This window comes from Aotus nancymaae, unplaced genomic scaffold, assembly GCF_030222135.1.
Source record: "Aotus nancymaae isolate 86718 unplaced genomic scaffold, 86718_ANA_hifiasm-v0.15.2.pri h1tg000002l, whole genome shotgun sequence".
In the NCBI taxonomy this organism is placed as follows: domain Eukaryota; kingdom Metazoa; phylum Chordata; class Mammalia; order Primates; family Aotidae; genus Aotus; species Aotus nancymaae.
Window position 1 is genome coordinate 33,392,671 of NW_026988413.1, and position 24,983 is coordinate 33,417,653.

At 36.9% G+C, this 24,983-nt stretch overlaps 1 protein-coding gene across 1 annotated transcript in view; it reads left to right on the forward strand.

Annotated features, from left to right (window-relative positions):
- Positions 1–4,240: 4,240 nt before the first annotated feature.
- SLC13A1 (solute carrier family 13 member 1) overlaps positions 4,241–24,983 on the forward strand; it is a 97,706-nt gene continuing 76,963 nt past the window's right edge. The window contains exon 1 of the mRNA XM_012474117.2: positions 4,241–4,360. Coding sequence (XP_012329540.2) covers positions 4,262–4,360 — 99 coding nt within the window. The 5' untranslated portion in view covers positions 4,241–4,261. The remainder of the gene's footprint in view (positions 4,361–24,983) is intronic.

The window sequence follows — 24,983 nt, forward strand, 5'->3', positions numbered from 1 at the left end:
TGGCTGTTTTCACCAGCATAGTTAGTGTATACTGAGTATATACACTTTTTCATCTAAGTGTATATATATATATATGGGTACACTTGCAATGGGGCAAATATTTTCCATTGAAAAGCTATATCTCATTGCAAACCTAAATACTCTATTGACAAACTATTTGGGTAAACCATAGTATATAAACAAGAAAGCTAATTGGTTTCCATTTATCTATACTCATAGGTGAGTTTAGAGAAACTATTCTTTGAGTATTTACTTGTACCTAACACTTTTCTAGCAGCATAAGTGATGCAAAGGAAATAGTCTGTACTTCCCTGTACTCGAAAAATTAATAATCTTACAGAGGAGTTAAGAGTTACATGCATTATCAAAATAGTAAATATTATCAGTCTACTCATAGGCCACAATGTGTCTTACAGATATTGTCTATGGTTTTCAAACTTTAGTGTGCATTAAAAATTACTCAGGGTGCCAATGAAACATGAAGGTTTTGAAACCACATTTAGATCCAAAAGGGCAGGGAATCTGCATTTTTGTCAAGCACTCAATATTATTTGAGTACAGTTGGCCCAAGGAGCACCCTGGGTGTGTGCATGGAAAGTCATCGATCAGGGATTTGGGCAAGCACTGGGATTGTTAGGATGGATTTGAGATGAATCTACAAGGTCAAACTTCAACAATAGGTGGCATTTAAAACAGAGATGGCAACCATATTCTGGGAAGAAGGAAAGGTTTGAAGAACACAGATTTGGGAGTTAACATTGTAAACATAAACATAAGCATAAGACAGAGACAACCAGAAGGTAGGCCTGAGAGAAGCATGTGGGACAACTGCATAAAAACCAGTTCCCATTCTGCTGGCTGCCAGTTCACTCTAATGATAGTTTCTTTTGCTGTGCAGAAGCTCTTTAGTTTAATTAGATTCCATTTATCTTTTGGCTTTTGTTGCCATTGCTTTTGGTGTTTTAGTCATGAAGTCCTTGCCCATGCCTATGTCCTGAATGTATTGCCTAGGTTTTCTTCTAGGGTTTTTATGGTGTTAGGTCTTATGTTTAAATCTTTAATCCATTTGGAGTTAATTTCTGTGGGACATGGGTAAAACTGGAAACCATCATTCTCAGCAAACTGACACAAGAACAGAAAACCAAACACCACATGTTCTCACTCATAAGTAGGTGTTGAACAATGAGAACACATGGAAACAGGGAGTGGAACTTCACACACTGGGGCCTGTCGGGGAGTCGGGGACTAGGGGAAGGATAGCAGGGGGTAGGGGCCTAGGGGAGGGATAGCATTAGGAGAAATACCTAATGTAGATGACGGGGTGATGGATGCAGCAAACCACCATGGCACATGTATATCTATGTAACAAACCTGCACATTCTACACATGTAACCCAGAATTTAAAGTATAATAATAATAATAATAACTAGTTTCCACTCCCTTCATGTTGGTTAGACAATGCAAGCATCTTGGACAATCTAACTTCTTTAATATCAGTAAGAAACCCTTCATTTCCTCTGTGCTTGAACCTGAGTTTCACATAATTTAGAACCATTCATAAGGCTCAATGGCAAACCCCAGAACTACAGTCCCTAAACTAACCAAACCAAGTATCTCCATACAAATTCTTGACTTGATGATTTAGTGCTTAGTGCCAAATGAATAGTCATGATGGTAAACCTCAAATGTAGTACAAGAAGCATTGCCTTAGGAGTCAGAAAGAACTGGATTCAAATAAATGGGTTTGCCATTTAGTACCTGGGATATTTTCCTTTACCTCTTTGAATTTTAGTTTTCAAATCTATAAAATACAAATAATCATAATATGTACATATAATTTGTATCAAGTTTTGAAGATTAAATGAGGTGGTAAATATAAACTCTCTGGCACATAGGATATTATTATAACAATGAATAATGAACAATATTTGTGATTTTTTTTTTTAGTAAACATGTTTCTGAATTAAGGGCTAGTCGTAGCTTAAGAACAAAAGAATATTGGGAGAAAAACATGTTTCTGTAAAAAACATGTTTTAAATGAACTTATTGACAATTACATAATGGTGTAATTCAGTGTAGATAAAACATAACATAATTATGATGTAGTAAGATTTATGATTTTCTGTACAAAGAAGAGGTGAAATTTGACAACTGTTGACTAATTTGTCCTAGGCATGGAGCTAGTTAAAATGTGATGTGATTTGAAAGGTACCTTAAAATATGTATCCAAGGAGCCCCAAAGTCTCCCTTAGAATTTCATTCACCAGTGACTCTTACAGAGACATGCAGCTCACATCAGTCATTCATGTTTAGTGTGAATTATTTTATTAGATTTTTTCATTCTATGACAGTAAAGAGAAAACCACTGAGGAATAAGAGGTTGGCTGAAGGTAAGGAGAAAGTGAGGCCGTTTTGTAATAATGAACACTCACAGAAGATTCAGCTGGCTAGAGCCTAGACCCTAAGAATAGGGTCCTGGAGCCTTCCTCTGGTGAGAAATGAGAACCTGAAGAGAGAAAATAGGGCACAGAAAGGAGGGACTGACAAATGTCAAATGCTTTTCCCTTAGCCTCTGTCTGGTTTAAGTTCCCTGCACATAGGCTCTCATTTCCTTTAAATGTCACACAAATGCCTTTTCATTTTTTGGTGTCATCTCACAAAGTAAAATCCTCTAAGATGAGAAAGTGAGGTTCAAATCACCTCATCAGGTAGCTGAAGGAAATCTGAGAGCACAAATGGTTTCTCTAAAAAGTAGTAGTAAAAAAAGCATGAAATAGAACTGTACAGGGTGTTAATGGAAAAAGTAAGTACTACAACTGGTTTGAGTAAATCAGTTTCTTTAATTTTTTTAACACTATATAGGATTGTTATCTATTATCACTTACCATTTATTACTAATATCATTTGTAATTATCTTGTCTTTCATCTAAGAAATTCAAGATATAATAAAACTTTCTGGTTTGAAAACTTTTTTTTTTCTGTTTACTATTCTGATTTTCCTGAATATCCATAATTGGTCTTCAGAAATTTAAATTTTTTACAGGAAAAAAATGCCTTCTCATTTACATTAATATGGTGAGTACTGGTGAAAGAATTGTTTTCCTTAATGGAAAAAGAATGCAGAGTTATATTAGTACGAAATTAGAAAGAAGACCTAAATGCTAACTATAGAATACATAAGAGTAAGGCTACTATGTCAAGAGAGATTGACTCTAAATTCTAGTAGGGCTGGGAATGTGTTTTGTTTATATCTAAAGCTAGGTAGTAGTTGCTAACTTGAGGTTTACTGGATCATCAATTTATAGCACAATGTGAAACAAACCAGGGTCCCCATCCCTGAGGATTTTCAAAATATATCCTCCATGTCACTGTTGGAACAGTCTCCATCTTCACATGTGCTCATGTACACACACACACTCACACTCACACACACACATACACCTCTTGAATGGCCCTAATCACTCATCTCTATGCAGATTCCCTGATAATTATGTAGTCTGTATCAGCACAGCGGATTCAAGTCAAGCCTGTGAAGGTCTCAAAGTGGAGGGTTTATATAACACTTTATGGTTATTTTGGTTTCCTATCAAAAGAGACAAGAGGATCCAAGAAATGCACAGAACTTTGCTTTTAAACAACAGGGACATTTGCTATAAATTTGGTAGAAGGTCATTGCAATACATTGTCCAAGAGGACCCTTAAAAATCCATCTCTAACCAAAAAAGTTTCCCTTTCACACTGCCATACACTGAAATTCCAACTATTGGAGTTTCTATTTCAACGTACACTCTGAAAACATACTTCCTCAGAAAGGGCCATGGAGGCTGCCCGTGGAGACTCACTCATGGCATGGTGACAGTGTGGTAACCACTCAAGGCAGGGAGTCTGGAAGTTAGAGGACATCAAAAGGGGTGGAAGTGCCTCATTGTGAACAAACGACCAGCTTCATGGTTTTGCCTTCTCCTAGGCTTGTCTGGTCTGTATTTCAGTGAATGTGATCAAAGAAAGCAGGGAACAAAGATTTTCCTTGAAAAATCAGAGGAGTAAATGGTCTTTGATTTCTCATGAACACTCTTCGGCTTATGTCTTTGTGTTAATTGTGATAGCAAAACAATAAAAAACAAGATTTAATTTTAACTTAAGTTGGTCCGTCTAGGGCAGTGAGTACAGGTGATGGGCTGGAAAAATATTAATCCAAGTTGGTTATTTAACATCTGCCTTATTTGGAGGAGGACACTATTGAAGCCACCTGCTCAGAGCAATGAAATTCTTTAGTTACATTTTGGTTTATCGCCGGTTTCTCCTCGTGGTTTTCACTGTGTTGGTTCTACTGCCTCTGCCCATCGTCCTCCGCACCAAGGTGAGTGAACCTGGAGAACAGACTGGTGGATTTCCTGACTTATTTAGTTGTCCTTTATTAAAACTTTCTGCTGTTTAACTTCCTGGCTCAGAGCTGAATGAGTGTTGACACTTAATGCCTAAAGTCACGATGGCTGTACACAATGTTTTGTCCATTTTCTCCCTTTTTAATAATTAACATTGGTTGATTCTTAGTATGATTAAGCATAATTAAATAGAATATTCAATGAGAATTGTTCTCTGCCTATCAACTAGATGAGAGGAAGAACAAAAGAAGCACAACCCTTGAGACTTTGCAGTTCAAGTTGTCATTCTCCAGGGAGCATTGCAGGGCTAATGCAATCCCTTCATTCCCCTGAGAATAGGCAGCGAAGCAATTGCCAGGGACAGAGGTAGAAGAACAAGGGAAATCCTAGATCCAGCACAGACTAATTTACTTGTCAGCTGTGTGACTTGGTCACAGAACTTCCTGAAAAGTTAGTTTCCTTCTGGTAAAAGAAAGCATGGAGTAATTTTCCTTGGTGAATCAGAAAATCTAATAAATCACGTACCATGTTCTGATAATTTCAGGTTTTCTTTCATTGGGGTGTATTGTAAGCATCTTTCAGTTTGCTTTTTAAGAGTAGTCAGTCTATTATGTCCAGAACAGCAAGCTCAAGCATGTTTAATTTCTTGGTAAAATGATTTGAATCAGCAAACATTTAATGAGCACCTTCTCTGTGCCAGGCACAAATGTCACTTGGTAGTAAGAGGACAGGCTTTGGAGCCAGATTCTCTGTTTCGGGTCCCAGATTTACAACTTACAAACTGTGTCACCTCGGCATATTATTTAATGTCTCTGTGCTTTTGTTTTCTCATATAAAAGATGGGGATAGTAGCAGGCTTGTTGTGAGAATGAATAAACACTCATCAAACACTTACTTGGAGCAGTGCCTGGCGCACAGTAAGTGTGCAGTGCCAGTGTCCCTGGGTGTGTTGACTCCACAGGTGGGACAAGTCCCACCACTCCATCATGCACAGTCCCTCCTCTTAGTGGAAAAGAAGTCTGCTGATGCTCTCCTCTAACAAGTACTAATCAAGGTTACACTAGTCTGAGTTAGAATAGAATCATATTAACTATAATATGGTAGTCCCACCAGTCTCTGTCAGAAGTCTTTGCCAGTGATCTTGGGATCTCTGAAGGGAATTCATGTGAGCTAATGAAGTCCTCTTGGACACTGTCAAGGCCTCCTCTACTTGCAAAACTGGAGAAGGGGTTGGCCCCTGCTGTGGAGTCTGTGGGTTGTCTCCCACCAGGTACAATCTTCCAGCTGCAGCATCCTTGGCTGGTTCTTTCCTTGTGCTGAGGTCTCACAGTGCTATGTGAAGGGAGGGGAAAATCTCCCCACCACTTTTGGTCCAAAATTCTTCTAAGCCCTCAAATTCTTACAGAATTTGTAAATAATAATAATAATAATAATAACTAGTCAGTTGTTTTTGGCTTTGTTGGTTTTGTTTTTCAAATTCTGTGTGACTAACCCTTCCCTTCCCACGTTGCCATACCACCCCAGCTACTTGCAAGGTCTCCTATATGAATCTCTGGCAGCCACATCAGATGACAAATTCCAGCACAGACACAGGGCTCTATTCTGAATTCTCACTCCACCTCCCTGCCAAGGACTTCATCTAAGACACATCATGACCTTCATTTTCCAAGTCTCCTGGTCCCACGAGTCCTCTAGATTTGGCTGAATCCTATCATGAGCATATCCTGGTTCATACCTAGAGCCCTGCTATATTTTAATATTTTTGAGTCAGTCTCAGCATAGGTTCTAAAATAAGAAATTAAGCTAGTCAAGACAAATTTAGGTCATGACTACATGTCATCTATGCTGCTCTTTTGACATATAAATGCATGACAATTTGATTATCCTCCATAATTTTCAGAGAAATGAATATAAACTCTTTGAAAAATAAAATGAGTAAATAAATCAAAAGCAATCATTTCAGTGCATGATTCGCTAACTGGGAAGTGTATTATCTTTAAGAAACGCAGCCATTGATTATTTTTCCCAAGGTGCTATGACAAAAGTACATTAGGTCCATGCAGGAACCAGGTGCCTGGCACCAAATTGCATCTGGTGAACTAGGTTCCTCTTTCCTTTCCTTCTAATCAACTCATTTGTCAAAACTCAATTAATGTTAATGGAGAATTTATTCCTAGTACAATAACACGATTTTATTTTTTGGCCACTTTAAACATGTATTTAATCATTCAATCAACTGTTAATTAAACTGAAAGAATATTATTTTAACTGTTGCTTACAATGAAAGCAAAATCTTTTTTCAAAGAATGTAGGTCTTTGGAGGGTATAAAATTTAAGGAGCTTACTTTAACATAAATGCAAGTCAATTTACTGTTACTTTTTAGGTTAGCAAACTGGAGAAGCCTATGCTTCTAAAGACACAATATTAGCTTAACTAAAGCCTTCAATGGAAACAAAAATCCAAGTTTGTCTTTCAAAACCACAATAAATCTACAGTATGTAGAACCCACAATGATTATTGACTGATTTCTTTCTTTCATTTCCTACTGGTTACTGAGTCGTTCAATAGACTGGCCTTAACTTCTGTCTTAATTCCATCTAAAGTCAAAAAAGTGTCATGAATGAAGACAGACCCTAAGTGGTTTTTCAATATACTATTAACAGGGAAGGAAAATAGACTGATTTGCAGAGCACTCTTCTGTTTCAGGCGTTCTTCCAGCTGCTCTCCCCAAATTATTTTATTTAACCTCCATCACAAACCAATAAACAAGTACATATGTGCTTCTCGTTTTACATTTGAGGGAATTGATGCTCAGGGACGCATAACTCACCAAAGGCCACCTACATGCTCTAGAAAGTACATTTGAGCTTGGGTCCTGTCAGAACTCAGAATTCATGCTTTAACAGTGGTTTAATCTTTTGTATATTTTTGAAGATTTACTCTCTCATGGCTTGTTAATCATTTATCAACAACGTAGGCATTTCTGTTCATGAAAATGCTTTAGACAGGCAAAACAGAAGAATTTTGTTTTAACCGTTTCCTCAATTGACCTCATGGTACTCACGTCATTAAGGTAGAAAGTTGCAGTGATTCTAACCGGTGAAGATAGGCTTGTGAGAGAGAACTGAAGCAGTGGACTGCTCTCATAAGGATGTCATTTGCTGGGTGTCCCAGAGCCCCAGCTATTTAAGCCGGTCAGTCATCTTGTCAGGATATGATGCCCCTTTTCTTCATATTTGGGTACAAACTAGAAATAGAGAAAAAACCAGGAAAGTAGCTTACAAAAATCTGGCTACATAGATTTTTCCAACCAACTTCTGTCTGACTCTAGAGCCAATGACGTTAATCACGACTGAATATCTGTGTCTTTATAACTTCCATGGTCATAATAAATATATCCCTAGTACCTTGGTGTGAATCTCACTTTGCTAATGAAATCCTGTTTTCTTACTGATTCACACTGAGCATCAGAAATTCTTTTTGTCTCCTAAGCATAATGGTAATCTCAGTCCTTACTCAATTAGTAGTTAATGATCAGTAAACAAGTCTGGAGTATAATTGCTTTTTATTTGAATGAAATAATCACACTGAGTTTTTCTCATTTTTGGAGAAAAATTTCTTTAAACATTTCCAGTTAAAATCTTGTTAAAACTGGCCTAGTCTATCTGACATAGTTCCAGTAATATTCTCTGTGCAACTTTGTTCTTTTTTGACTATTTTGTTAATTTTTACTCTTTCCAGCGGTCAATACTATTTCCTTACTTATTTTTCCAGTTATTGGCTTTTCTTCGTATTTCTATTTGTGAAACAAAAAAGATAAAAAGAAGGCCAGATTTGTTTGAGAGTAAGAGGAGGAAATCAAACAATTATATTTGCAGAGTGCAATTCTTCAAGGTATACCTATTCCGTCTAGCTTACTCATTAATTAGGACCCATTTTCAGGATCAGGAGACAAGGAAACAGCCACACAGGTATTGAGCAGCATTTCTTAGTTGATGAGTTGTAAAACCAAAATCAAATTTCAATTCTTTCTCCAGGAAATATTTTAGATTTCTCCAGAAAATGTTTTATATTCTAACTTTGAAAGTCACGATATATTCACTTGAAGCATCATGAGTTTCAAAGTGAGAATAGAAATAATAATAAATGAAATGATACATAATGAGAGACTTATGGTGCTAGAGCTAAAAATAAAATAAACAGATGGAAGAAATATAATGATTCTAAGGAAATATAAACTTAAAAAGTGAAGCATCCCCTAGAAGGAGGAAGTGGTAAGTTAAGAAGTCTGTCAAAGAAAATCAAAATGAGTGGGAGAGAATTTCAAAAGACTGTAAGTAAAGGAAGAGGAGGAGAGAAATTCCAAGAAAACAGAAATAAGTTTTAAAAGGCTAAATAAAATAATTAAATATATTAATGGAAAAAATTGAGACTGTTTTAAAGGTTGGCATAAAATATTTTAGAGATTTAAGATAAAGAAGAAAATGCTCTAAAGTCCAAGTAAGTGAATATTTTAGACACCAAAGAGTGCAGAAATGATGAAGATCAAGGAAAAAGAATAGTCATACTAATAGTAATGTGGTAGTTCAACAAAGCCAGAAAACCCAATTTTGATAATGTATCTTTATTTCACAAATATTTCACAAGAACTTTCCAAGCCCAAAGTGTTGTACCAGATGAACTGTGTGATATAAGCAGAAGTTTAATGTTTCTCTCTTTAAGTAGCCTGCAGAATTGCTGGAAAGTCATTATATAGTATGACAAACATGAATGGCAAAAGAAGATTGTATGTAAATGCATGCCAAATAATTTAAATAAATCATTTGTGCTATGAAGGCATAATTAAAAAGTGGATAAATCACTCATGAGTGGAGGACTCATCATCCTCCAGCCCCTCTGTTCCGCTAACCACAGGCAGTCCCACTTTGCCCACAACCTGCTACTCCGTCTGTTTCTTTACGTCAGAGAATGCCACTATCCTTCACTCCATTCACAGGTTTGAAAGCTGTGTATCATCTCAGATGCTTCAAATATCTACAAGCCCTCATCACTCAGACGGGGTTGCATCTCCTTAATCTAAATCCTCCTAAATATCCCCTCTCAACCTCATCTCCTCCCTTTCCTTTCCTGCTGGCACTGCTTTCCTTGAAGCTGTCTTTATCTCTTTCTTTCATAGACCATTTGATTTTTATATACTTTCCACTGAAGTCTCCTAACAGAGTACGATTTTTTAAATGCCAATGTCCTATTGTTAAAAAAAAAATCAAAATTCCTCAATGGCTTCCTTTTGCCTATGACAGAAAAATATCTAAACAAAAGATGGTTACCCTGATGGATATTTATGACTTTTCATTTATTTGTCCTAAATGCTCCCCCACGAAATCCCCTAATATCTATCTCCCACATTTGCATTTTCCACTTTAACAATACATCACCATTTACAGTTTCTAGAAGGCCTGTGATTATTCTTGCCTCTCTGCCTTCCCACATGCTGTAGCCTCCTCCTAGAATTCCCTCTCCTCCTGCCCATCCTTCTTGGGAAGGATGTCTCAGTCTGTGATGTAGGATCATCCTCGATGCTCTCATTACATCATGGATACATTGGACTCCATTACAGTATGTGTTCCATTTTACTTTATCCTTGTCTCTCCCTCTAGACTGTAAATATCTCAAGAACATGGAGCATAGTGTTTAAATTTCTGTCTCCTCCAGCACCAAACCCAATGCCTGTCACATAGTAGATAGTTAATAACTGTGCTGAGAAGATGTATGAACTTACATGGCAGAAGGATGTAAGACTTTGGACCTGGTAGAAAAGAGAGATGGAGAAAGAGGTTGATGAAAGGAAGGAACTTCAATAGAGTGAAAATAACGAGGAAAGGACAGAACAAAAAGAATGTAGGTGTAATCAGAGGCCGTCTCTTCCACAAAGCTCTTTCTTCCTCTCATAATGTTTTATATCTTGTTTGGTAACAATAATAAATGTGAATGCTCACTGTGAGCCTCACAGTTAAAAATAGTCAGTATTATCCCCATTTTACAGATGAACAGAGTCTCAGAGAGGTCAAAAAATGTGCTCAAAGTCATACAGTCCACAAAGTGGGCAAGAGAATTTAAATACAAATCTGTCTGACTTCCAAGCCCGTGATGTCACTGCTTCTTTAATGATATTTATATCAGATCTTTAAAAGCTGTGCTTATATTGCCTTATGTCATTGTTCCTGAATTTACAATCATGAAAGCACAGGTTAAGGTGATGACCTTCTCAGACTGGATCGCATAATAACCTCTACCCATGGTGGACAAATAGTATGTGGAAGAAATAGTTGGTCATTTTAGACTGCTGAGATTTTGGAACTTTTGCCACAGCATAGCTTATCCTGTCCTGATTTACATAGCATATTATGAAACATTCCCCAAGTGACTCAGGCATGCTACCCTCTGGCTCATTTTCTTATCTATAAAATGAACAAGGCTCTTTTTAAAAAGTTCCAAATGTTGTCTATGGATAAGCTTCCCCAGATTCACCCGAGATACTTGTGTAAAATTACAAACTCTGAATATGAAGTGTAGGATGCTACACGTTGAACAAACTCCCCAGGTGATTCTGAAGCAGGTAGTTCATGGATTGCGCTTTGATTACGTCCTATTGTATAGTCAGGGAGAACTGATGATTTCTGTAATTTTTTCTAGTTTCACTGTGTTTTCATACAGAGTATGAAAACAGTGCATTTCATGTGCTGGTTAGGTGTGGAGGTTGAGTGGAAAGGAGGAACTAAAAATTTCCCAATAACTGGTGTAGTGGGCTATCAAGTAGCTTTCTCTGCTATCCATTTTGGCTACAAACTAAAAAAAAAAAAGAAATGCTAGTTATTTCTCCTCGACTTTGTACTTGATCTTATTTTTACTCACCATTTTCCAAAATGAGGATATTTTAAAGCACTTTAAACTTTGCAATTAATATAAATTGAGTCTTAAGAAATCACTGCTGCAATAGGGGTAGGAACATCAAGAACCACACAAAGGCCTTCACAGGCTCTGTCAAATAATAATGGTGTTTTTCTTGTGGCACACAGATTTAGAACGCATGATTTTTCTCCTTTTTTAATTGCTTTGTGTTCTCTTTAGAAAATCAATTGCAGAGACTGAGGTCTGTGATTGGTTCTTCTTTTCTCACGCTGTGCTGAGAAGAGATCGTACTCACATCATGCATACTAATTCATCAGCCAAATTACTCCCTAATATCAGTCAGTGTGTCATTTAAAAAGGCAGAAGAGATGAAAAAACTATATTTTAAAGCCAAATTTATATTCTAATTCCATGTGGGGCTATAATTTAAAAGAGAACCAAGGTGGTTTTTAAATATAATCAGCCCCATTTTCTAAAATGACTTGATAGTCAGAACTTTGTGAGGAGGAAAAAGTCATTATCCAAATTGCCTAGTCATAGCTTTCTTTGCCTTTTTCACCTCTTCAGCAAGTGCCCTAGCTGTGCACTTGAGGTGGTTAAGATAAGATAAGACTGTGATATTGTTAATTGGGGGCCGGGTAAGTGGGAATGCTTGTGATGGAGGAATTCACCTATGCAGGTAGACATTTTCGTTTTGATGCTGTTTGTTGGCAAAAGAGATGAGGACTGCAGGAAAATTGTGAACATATTCACCCACTGGGGCAGGGGTCAAAATCTCCAGTGCCAGGCAAGTAAGGGAGAACAGAGAAAAGGAAACAAGGCAAAGAGAAATAATTTCCTATGCTAAGGAGCCTTATGCCTAAGATACAGATTTGGTGATTTATAAGATATATGAATACAAATAATATTAGAAAGAACACAAAGAAGAACCTTATTCACTCAACACATATTACTGAGCATATACTGTATGCAAAGTACTGCTTTTAATGTTGGGAACAGGGTAGTACATTTAAAAAATATATACTGTGAAGGAATTTATATGTGGACAAATCTCAACTCTACCACATGCTAGCAATGTGATTGTTGAAACTTAGTTCAGCATGGAATTACAACATCTACCCCACAGAATCTTGGCAAGGGTTAAATAGAATGTCATGTGGAATGCCAAGTGTTGCATCTGACACATGATAAGTATTCATGAATATTACTTGCCCATCCTATCATCAAAAGTCAGAAAACAGATTTATCTGTCTACTTGGCAAATATTTTCATATCTTAAATATTTTTTTCTATGTATTAAGTTTACGATCTACAGTCTAGATGGTGTTTTAGACAATTAGAATCCTTCCTTCCCAAGCTCTTTCTCTGCTGGAAACACAAAGCAAAAAAAAAGATCTCTCTAGATCAGAATGAGTCAGAAAAGCAAACAAGTGGCATGAAGGTGGGAAACCTGTGGTTTAAAGCACTCCTGTGCCATTCAGGGGCCAGAGCTAGGTTCAATGCCAGAAACTAAGGGCTGGAAAGTGGTTTTCTCAAAGTTGTGAAAGACAGAAAGAGCTGGATTGACCACTAGCTATGGTGGTTCACAGGAAGCAAACACTGCTTAGCTTCCCAGCCAACACCTCACCCATACTACCTGACTCAACTAGATGACTGGATCCATGTTATCCTGGCAAGAAAAATCTCTAGGGTGTCAAAATAAGACTCATTTGAATCAGGAACTAGGAACTAGCTGGAAGCAACTGTAAACTGCTAGATTAGGAACAATGAGGACAGAAAAAGAAAACATAAGAATAAAACCACCACTCAGAATAAATTTGAAAATAAAATTTCAAAATGCAATAAGACACTTGAGAAAGACTGACAAAATCAACTCAGAAGAAATAAAAATAATAGAGAAATCAACATATTAGGAAAGGAAAATTCCAAAAAAAAGAGAAACAAATTATTTTTCAATATACAAAGCAAGAACTGGAGAGTATAAAATAAAACTAGTTATGTATCCTGGAATTTTGTAACTGAGATTAAAACAACCTCACAAACCTCAATAGATGTGTCATGTTCAAGGCTCCTGGGTGGTCCTAGTTAAGCAGCTTCCCCAGGGGCAACTTCTCCTTTTTCATTTGGTTCATGTCAAAGATGAGTCTTAAACACTGTCTAATGCTCAACAGCTTATTCTCAACAGCTTCTCTTTTTTCATTTGATTGATGTCAAAGATGAGACTTAGACGTCACCTAATGCTCAACAGGTTATTCTAATGCTCAACAGCTTATTCTGATTTTTCCAAGATGAAGATGAAGAGCAGGCCAGTGGCATGGGCCAGTTGCAGTCAGATGACTGACTGACCAGGAGGGTCTCTGTCCAGAGACCAGTCTCAGAACTTAAAGGACTCTTCCCCCTTTCTTATACTTGTATTCAACCTAGGTGAGTTACCAGGTGTTTCTTTCATAAGGGAGTTTAATCAATTCTTGAAAGAGTATGTCTTTTTTTGTATATGAAAGTTGCATCCGAGGTAGCCTTGTCTCCTGGAAATCCCCAGGCCAAGTTGAAAAATCCCCAGGCCAATTGGAAATCCCTAAGCCGGACTGCATCATATTGCGAAGTGACACTTAGTGTTAGCCCTACTATGTGGCATACTGCTAAGTGACATGTAGTGTCAGCAAGACACCTGAGTAAGCCTTATGACTATTATTAATCTTATATCCAGGGTGTGTCTCTTATAGTATACTACAAGATGAAATAAACTTTAAACTGAGTATCCTTGAAGATGCAATCAGTGAACTGAGAAAGAATACTAGGAATTTACCTAAAATATCAGATAGAATATAAAAGGATATTTTAAAGTGAGAGAATCATTTGGAGAGCGAATTCAGAGCCCCAACATAAGTATAAAAAACATTACTGAAAATGAGAGACTATAAGAGAAGTCATATTCAAAGTATAATTACTGAATTCTCCAGAATTTCCAAAAAAAAAGATGAGCTCTCAAATGCATTTGTAAGTAAAAACAATTTAATTAGATATTAGTCTATATTCAGGGACATCATGAATGAGATTTTAGATTAAAAATAAGGTAAAATTTTGAAAGCTACCAAATAGTGAAGAAAAAAATCTCCAAAAGGATAATAATTAGATAAATTTTTCATCCCAACAATAATGAAAACATCTAATAAATATATAACAGACCTTTCTGAAGAAACCTACAAAATATTATAAAAGAAATTTAATAGATACCTAAAAGAATAAAGAAGTTCATAGATAAACATACTTAAAGCTTATCATACTCTATAGATTCTGTGTAATTTGAGTAAAAATCTGAACAAATTTTTCACAACTTGAGATTGTGATTTTAAAATTCAAAAAAAAGAATTAAAGCCTAACACTATTAAGGCAACTTGAAAAACATATACGATGAAGAAGTTGTCATACAGATTGTAAACTTTATTGAAAAATTAGAAATACTAAAAGAGCATAATAATTCTGCAAGAAATGATTTTTAGAAGGCAGCAGTGGGAGTGGGGAGGACAAATTAAAGAGACCAGAAGCATATGTGTCTGCGTTTGAGAACTTCAGCATAGAAAACATGTAGCAACATGAATCAGTAGGCAAAAGATGGGCTCATTCAATTTAAAAAGCATGGCACTTTGGTTATTCATTTTGAGAAAAAAGTGTATTAAATTCCTATACAAAGAAAAATTAAAGCTCTATGCTTGAAAAAAATTTAATCTTAGAAAAAAATGGAAATATATAACATAGATTTTCTTATAAAATATTGTAAAAAATGAAACAACAGAAAAGAGTTTAAAATCACTGCATTAAAATTAAAATCCTCTTGTCAATTAAAAATACAATAAAGCAAATTTCATAGACAAGCCAGAGACTAAGAAAAATGTTTACAAGTACATAGTTTATAGAGAAATAATATTAAGAATCTAAAAATAACCCCACAAATACACGAGATAAAAGAAGTAAATAACCTAACAGAAAAATGAAAGAGAACTACATGTATGTAATTTGCAGAAAAGAAACAATTATATTCCATAACTGTGAAAAATACTTCACTAGTATTCAAGAAAATGCAAATTAAATAAGAAGAACTTTTCATGTCATCAGATTGTCAAATCAATAAATTAATCCAATATACCAAGTCTGGTGAAATGGAGTTTCTGAACATTGCTGGTGTCAATATAAACTAGTAGGACCATCTTGGATAGCCTCTTAGTCCATTTTCATACTGCAATAAAGAACTGCCTGTGACTGTGTAATTTATAAAGGAATGAGGTTTAAATGACTCACAGTGCAGCATGGCTGGGAGGCCTCAGGAAACTTACAATAATGATGGAAGGGGAATTGAGGCACCTTCTTCATAAGGCAGCAGGAAGAAGTGCCGAGTTAAGGCGGAAGAGCCCCTTAAAAAACCATCAGATCTTATGAGAACTCACTCATTATCATAAGGACATCATGTGGGAAACTGCTCCCCTGATTCAATTACCTCTGCCTGGTTTCTCCCTTGACATGTGGGTATTATGGAATTACAATTCAAGATGAGAGTCAGGTGGGGACATAAAGCCTACCCATGTCAGATAGCAAATGGGCAATATCTAGTAAAGTTCAAATAAACTCCTTCTTATTTGAAATTCTGATACTAGTTTTCTCCACTAGCTTAGAAAATCTCTTTTCCAAAGACATGCATATGGAGATAGGTACAAAGATGACCATAGTCTTATAATAGTGAAAAATTGGAGAAAAATCCAAACAAACCAGTAAAAAAGCAGACAAGTAAATGGGAAAATATTAATAAAAAGGAATACTATATTCATTTAAAATGAAGTAATAATAGGTCTACATGTATCGACATGAATGGACTTGAAGTACATAAAATGTTGAGTGAAAGTGACATATAGGGTAAACCTTATTTAATTTTAAAACAACATATTATTACTGTATTAATGTCTGCATGTAGTATAATCACCAAAACATGAATGGAAAGGATACAAACCACAATCTAGACAGTGGCTAACTTTAGGAATGGTGGAGGAGAAGGAAATGAGGGAGTGGTCTTTAACTTTAACATCAGTCTTTACTGTATATGGAATGTTTTATTTGTTTAAAAATAACTTAAGCAAATGTGGCAAAGAGTCAACATTTGTTAACATGGTAAGGTGTACAAATATGTTCGTTATACATTTTTACTATGTTCTAAGTATTTTATAATTTTGAAAATGCTTTTAAAGAATACACTGCTAAAAAGCTTCTAATACATATGTTTTTTAATGTAAGGGAGTAGGAACTGCCCACACTATAATAACTTCATGTCTCTGGTAGTGTGAGGGAAGCTTATAATAGGAAAGGCGAAACTGGTATGAATGAGCCAAAGAGGTGCACAGAGCAGGTATCCAGTGTTAAGTGACATGACGTTTCATATGATCTAATGGAATTCCACCTGGTTTCTACACAACTGCCTCTTTCTGGCTAGGTGTGACTTGTTTGCTGAACTTCTTGATGTAAATTTTGGAAGTGGTAAGAAGTATAAAGATTTTTGAGCAGAAAAGTAGTAGTTTTGAGGAAGTCTTCTGGACTTTTTTTCCCTCTTTTCTTTTTTATTCTGAGAAGGAATCGTGATTTTTTTTCAATTGTAAGGTCGGTGGTAGTCATAACTGTAAATCATTATCTCATTCTGTATTTTCCTTCATGATAAACAAAAGTACAGATTATTTTTGTTGTTATCGTTCAGTTTAAAAATTCATAATACTAAAATACTTCAGAACAAAATGTAATTAAATGTAATTAAAATGTAATTAAAACGTTTACTTGTTATGGTTGCAGAGTAAGTTTTAATAAAGATATCATATGTATCAGTGACTTCAGCAGACTTGGGGGGTAGGTTGAGGTGGAGGAAGGATTCACTCATACTCTTAATGACAACTAATCTTTTATTGCTGTTTTATCATTTTTCTCCTAAGGAAGTGGTAGTGATTGTGTGTAATGGTGGTAAATAATTTGTGGTCGTTTTGTTTCTTAGGACTAGGAGGTCTGTTAAGAAGGTGAAGAAAAGGAGGAAAGAGAAAAAATTTGGAAGAAATTTACAGGAGACTAAGATAATATAGCTTGAAATACTGGGTCACTCTGTGAATTTCTAATGATGAAATGAAGCTATTTTATTTTCTGTCTCAAAGCCAGTCCTAAAATCAAATATCTAGGATCTCTTTTTAGCTGCAACACAGTTACACAACTTCTGAGTAGTTTTCTTCTTCATCAGAACTTGTCCACTAAAAATTACTCACCCTCATATTCTTTGTGTGTGTATGTGTGTGAATAGATGTGAATAACAGAAAAGAAGAAAAGTTTTTTTCTATCTCTTGTACTGTCCTTCTTAGCAAGAGTATTCACAGATCTTTGATTTTAAAGTAAACAAATAACCCTATATACTTTAATAGGATAGTTTTAAAAGAAAATACTTGGTATTGTGCTTGAATTAACCTTCTACTATTTAATACCTAAGGACATTGAAGGGAAAGAATGCTTTCCTGGATTCTTTCACAACCCCAAGCCTGGCCAAGAAAAATCAAACAGTAGAGAAAAGGAATTGGAGGAAGGAAGCATTCCTGGGACAAACCCATCAATAAGAAGCTTGTTTAATTTATCATCCAAAGAGGGACACTTTTGAGAATGAAAGGGAGTACTAATCAGAAGGGAAACCTTACAACAACACTGTCCTAAGAAAATTGGGGCAGATGACTATCCTACCTATTAGCACTCAAACAATCCTAAAATTTGTATTGAAACAAAAGACCCCAAATAGTTAAAGCAAGCTTGAACAAAAAGAACAAAGCCAGGAGCATCACACTACCTGATTTTAAAATATACTACAAAACAATAGGAACCAAAACAGCATGACAGGGCATAAATGGAGACATGTGTACCATATAAACCATAGAGAAGTCAGAAATAAATCTGTACATTTACAGCCAACTGATTTTCAGCAAAGGTGTTAAGAATACACAAGGAGAAAAGGAGAATCTCTTCAATAAATGGTGTTAGTAAAACTCAATTTCCACATGCAGAATGAAATCAGATGAATATCTCTAACTATATGCAAAAATCAACTCAAAATGAATTAAATAATTAAATGTAAGACCCAAAACTATGAAACTGCTGGAATACAAAACAGGGGAATAGCTCCATGACTTCGGCCTAGGTAATGATTTTTTTGGATATGACTTCAAAAGCACAGGCAACAAAAGCAAAAATAGACAAATGGGATTACATTATACTAATAAAACTTCTTCACTGCAAACAAAATCAACAGAGTGAAAAGAGAAGCTATGGATTGGGATAAAATATTTGCAAGCTATTCATTTGATAACAGGTTAATATCAAAAATATATAAGGAATTCAAACAATTCAATAGGAAGAAAGCAAATAACCCAACTGAACACTGAGCAAAAGTTTGGATAGACTTTGCTCAAAAGAAGGCATACAAACGGTCAACAGGTACATGAAAAAAGGCTCAACATCACTTGTCTGTGAAATACAAATTAAAACCACAGTGATATGTTATCTCACACTTGTTGGAATGGCTACTATAACAAGTGTTGTGCAGAATGTGAACACTGCAGAAATGTAAAATAGTACAGCCATTATGAAAACCAACATGGCATTCCCTCAAAAAATTAAAAATAGAACTATTGTATGATTCAGCAATGTCATTACTGAATACATTTCCAAAGGAAATAAAATCCAGTATGTTGAGGAGATATCTGCACTCCCATGTTTATTGCTGCACTATTCACAATAGCCAAGATATGGAATGAATCTAAGTGTCCATCAACAGATGAATGTATAGTGAATATATGGCATTTGTATACACATACACGAACACACACACACAAACAGAGAGCGAGAGAAAGGATGGAATACTATTCAGTCATCAAATGAAGAAAATCCTGTCATTTGTTACAACATGGATGAACCTGAAGGATATATGTTAAATGAAATAAGCCCATGACAGAAAAACAAATATCATGTGATCTCACTCATGTGGAATCTAAAAACGTTGATCTCATAGAAGTGGAGACTGGACTTGTGGTTTCCAGGGTCTGGGGAAATCAGGTGTGGGGGTTGAGGAGATGTTTGTCAAAAGAAGGGAGGAGAGGGAGGATCCAAGATGGCTGAATAGGAACAGCTCCAGAGTGCAGTTCTCAGTGAGAACAACGCAGAAGATGAGTGCTCACCACATTTCCAAATACGTTTTCACTGTCCGCAGACCAGGAGATTCCTGGGCCGAAAAGTGCCATGAGTTTTCAGCGCAAAGGTTTCAGCTGATGCCGGGTGGGCATACAGAAACTCACACAAGTCTGGGCAGCTGTTTTGACTGGCACCTGGAATGCCTGGGAGACAGAGCTGCCCATTCAACTGAAAGGGAGGGGGCCAAGACAGGGAGGGAGGCGATCTGGCTCGGCAGGTACCACCCCCACAAAACAAGCAATCTGAAACGCTCTGTACTGAGAGTTTCTCAGCAAGCAGAGCTGGACCCAGGATGGTAGAGCTCAGTGGGGGGAAGGGTGTCCCCCACTACTGAGGCAGTCCGCCACTACCGAGGCAGTTCACACAGCAGCTGGGCAGAGCCTGCAGCAGCTCAGCAACGCCTCTGCTAGCAGACTGTGACTAGACTACTCCGTGTGGGGCAGGACATCTATGATAAAAGGCAGCAGCACGACAGGAACTTATAAACAAAGCCAACCTTCCTAGGACAGAGCACCTGGGAAAAGAGGCAGTTATGAGTTCAGCTGCAGCAGACTTAAAAGTACCTGCCCAGCAGCTCTGCACAGGACAGTGTAGATCCCAGCACAGTGCTTGAGCTCCTATAAGGGACAGACTGTCTCCTCAAGCAACTCCCCGACCCCCATATAAAGAGATACCTCATAAATGAGAGCTCAGGCCGACATTTGGCGGGTGCCCTTCTGAGATGAGGATAGCAGAGGAAGAAACCAGCAGCAGCCCTTGCTGGTCTGCAGCCAATGCAGGTGATCCCCAGGTGAGCTGGGTCTGGAGTGGACCTCCAACAGTCCTGCAGTAGAGGGGCCTGACTGTTAGAGGGAAAACTAAGAACCAGAAAGAAATAGCTTCAACATCAACAAAAAGGACATCCACTCAGAGACCCCATCCGAAAGTCACCAACTACAAAGACCACAGGTAAATAAAACCACTAAGATGGAAAGAAACCAGCAAAAAAAGGATGAAAACATCAAAAACCAGAACATCTCTCTTCCTCCAAGGGATCACAGCTCCTCACCAGCTAGGGATCAAAGATGGATGGAGAATGAATCTGATGAATTGACAGAAACAGGCTTCAGAAGGTGGGTAATAACAAACTTCTCAGAGCTAAAAGAACATGTGCTAACCCAATGCAAAGAAACTAAGACCCTAGATAAAAGGTTAGATGAGATGCTAACTAGAATAAATACCTTAGAGAAGAATATAAACGACTTGATGGAGCTGAAAAACACAGCAAGAGAACTTCGCAAAGCATACACAAGTTTCAATAGCTGAATCGCCAAGTAGAAGAAAGGATATCAGAGATTGAAGATGAACTCAATGAAATAAAATGAGAAGGCAAGATTAGAGAAAAAAGAGTGAAAATAAATGAACATAGCCTCCAGGAAATATGAGATTATGTGAAAAGACCTAATCTACGTTTGATAGGTGTACCTACCTGAATGTGATGGAGAGAATGAATACAAGCTGGAAAACACTCTTCAGGATATTATCCAGGAGAACTTCCCCAACCTAGCAAGGCAAGCCAACATTCAATTCCAGGAAATACAGAGAACACCACAAAGATATTCCTCAAGAAGAGCAACCCCAAGGCACATAATTGTCAGAGTCACCAGGGTTGAAATGAAGGAAAAAATGCTAAGGGAAGCAAGAGAGAAAAGTCAGGTTACCCACAAAGGGAAGCCCATCGGACTCACAGCAGATCTCTCAGTAGAAATCCTACAAGCCAGAAGAGAGTGGGGGCCAATATTCAGCATCCTTAAAGAAAAGAACTTTCAACTTAGAACTTCATATACAGCCAAACTAAGCTTCATAAGTGAAGGAGAAAGAAAATCCTTTATGGACAAGCAATTGCTGAGAGATTTTGTCACCACCAGGCCTGCCTTACAAGAGCTCCTGAAAGAAGCAAGGAAAGGAACTAAACAAGGAAAGGAACAATCCGAAAAGTACCAAATGGTAAATAGCATTGACACAATGAAGAAAATGTGTCAACTAATGGGCAAAACATCCAGCTAGCATCAAAATGGCAGGATCAAATTCACACATAATAATATTAACCTTAAATGTAAATGGACTAAATGCCCCAATCAAGAGACACAGACTGGCAAATTGGATAAAAAGTCAAAACCCATCAGCATGCTGTATTCAGGAAACCCATCTCACATGTAAGGACACACATAGGCTAAAAATAAAGGGATGGAGGAAGATTTATCAAGAAAATGGAGAGAAAAAAAACCAAAAAAACAAAAAAGCAGGAGTTGCAAAACTAGTCTCTGATAAAATGGAGTTTAAACCAACAAAGATCAAAAGAGACAAAGAAGGGCATTACATAATGGTGAAAGGATCAATGCATCAAGAAGAACTAACGATCCTAAATATATATGCACCCAATACAGGAGCACCCAGGTACATAAAGCAAGTTCTTAATGACCTACAAAGAGACTTAGACTCCTACACAATAATAGTGGGAGACTTTAACACCCCACTGTAAATATTAGACAGATCAACAAGACAGAAAATTAACAAAGATATCCAGGACTTGAACTCAGATCTGGACCAAGTGGATCTAATAGACATCTACAGAAATCTCCACCCCAAATCCACAGAATATGCATTCTTCTCAGCACTGCATGGCACCTACTCTAAAACTGACCACATAATTGGAAGCAGATCACTCCTCGGCAAATGCAAAAGAACAGAAATCATAACAAACAGTCTCTCAGACCACAGCGCAATTGAATTAGAACTCAGAATTAAGAAACTCAGAGCCCCACAACTTCATGGAAACTGAACAACTGGCTCCTGAATGTCAACTGGATAAACAATGAAATGAAGGCAGAAATAAAGATGTTCTTCGAAACCAATGAGAATGAAGACACAACGTACCAGAATCTCTGGGACACATTTAAAGCAGTGTCTAGAGGGAAATTTCTAGCAATAAATGCCCACCAGAGAAGTGAGCAAAGATCAAAATTGACACCCTATCATCAAAATTGAAGGAGCTACAGGAGTAAAATAACAAAAACTCAAAAGCTAGCATAAGATAAGAAATAACTAAGAACAGAGCAGAACTGAAGGAGATAGAGACACAAAAAATCCTTCAAAAAGTCAATAAATCCAGGAGCTGGTTTTTTGAAAAGATCAACAAAATAGACAAACTGCTAGCCAGACTAATAAAAAAGAAAAGGGAGAAGAATCAAATAGATGCAATAAAAATTGATAAAGGGGATATCACCACTGACTCCACAGAAATACAAACTACAATCAGAGATTACTAGAAACAACTCTATGCACATAAACCAATAAACCAGGAAGAAATGGATAAATTCCTGGACACTTGCACCCTCCCAAGCATAAACCAGGAAGAAGTTGAAACCTTGAATAGACCAGTAACAAGGGCTGAAGTTGAGGCAGCAATTAATAGCCTACCAAAAAAAAAATCCAGGTCCAGATGGGTTCACAGATGCTTTCTACCAGAAATACAAAGAGGAGCTGGTACCATTCCTTCTGAAACTATTCCAAACAATCCAAAAAGAGGGAATCCTTCCCAAATCATTTTATGAGACCAACATCATCCTGATACCAAAACCCAGCAGAGACTCAACAAAAAAAGAAAACTTCAGACCAATATCCATGATGAACATAGATGCAAAAATCTTCAATAAAATACTGGCAAACCAATTGCAACAGCACATCAAAAAGCTTATTCATCATGATCAAGTAGGCTCCATTCTGGGGTTGCAAGGCTGGTTCAACATACACAAGTCTATAAATGTAATCCACTACCTAAACAGAACAAAAGACAAAAACCACATGATTATCTCAATAGATGCAGAGAAAGCCTTTGGCAAAATTCAACAGCCCTTTATGCTAAAAACTCTCAGTAAACTAGGTATTGAAGGAAGATATCTCAAAATAATAAAAGCTATTTATGACAAACCTACAGCTAATATCATACTGAATGGGCAAAAACTGGAAGCATTCCCTTTGAAATCTGGCACTAGACAAAGATGCCCTCTGTCACCACTCCTATTCAATATAGTATTGGAAGTTCTAGCCAGAGAAATTAGGCAAGAAAAAGAAATAAAGGATATTCAGTTAGGAAAAGAGGAAGTAAAATTGTCTCTATTTGCAGATGACATGATTGTATATCTAGAAGACCCTATCATCTCAGTCCAAAATCTCCTGAAACTGATAAGCAACTTCAGAAGTCTCAGGATACAAAATCAATGTGCAGAAATCAGAAGCATTTCTGTACACCAATAACAGAGAGCCAAATCATGAGTGAACTCCCATTCACAATTGCTACAAAGAGAATAAAATACCTAGGAATAAAACTAACAAAGGATGTAAAGGACCTCTTCAAAGAGAACTACAAACCACTGCCCAAGGAAATAAGAGAGGACACAAACAGATGGAGAAACATTCCATGTTCATGGTTAGGAAGAATCAATATCGTGAAAATGGCCATACTGCCCAAAGTAATTTATAGATTCGATGCTATCCCCATCAAGCTACCAAAGACCTTCTTCACAGAACTGGAAAAACCACCTTAAACTTCATATGGAACCAAAAGAGAGCCCACATAGCCAAGACAATCCTGAGCAAAAAGAATAAAGCTGGAGGCATCACACTACCTGATTTCAAACTATACTACAAAGCTACAATAATCAAAAAGCATGGTACTGGTACCAAAACAGAGATATAGACCAATAGAACAGAACAGAGGCCTCAGAGGCAATGCCACACATCTACAACCATCTAATCTTTGACAAATCTGACAAAAACAAGCAATGGGGAAAGGATTCCCTGTTTATAAATGGTGTTGGGAAAACTGGCTAGTGATGTTCAGAAAGCAGAAACTGGACCCCTTCCTGACACCTTACACTAAAATTAACTCCAGATGGATTAAAGACTTAAACGTAAGTCCTAACACCAAGAAAATCTAGGTAAAACCATTCAGGACATAGGCATGGGCAAGGACTTCATGACTAAAACACCAAAAGCATTGGCAACAAAACCCGAAATAGACAAATGGGACCTAATTAAATTCCAGAGCTTCTGTACAGCAAAAGAAACAATCCTTAGAGTGAACCGGCAACCAACAGAATGGGAAAAAATTTTTGCAATCTACCCATCTGACAAAGGGCTAATATCCAGAATTTACAAAGAACTAAAGCAGATTTACAAGAAACAAACTCATCCAAAAGTGGGAGAAGGATATGAACAGACACTTTCAAAAGAAGACATATATGAGGCCAACAAACATGAAAAAATGCTCATCATCACTGATTATTAGAGAAATGCAAATCAAAACCACATTGAGATATCACCTCATGCCAGTTAGAATGGCGATCATTATAAAATTTGGAGACAATAGATGCTAGAGAGGATGTGGAGAAATAGGAACA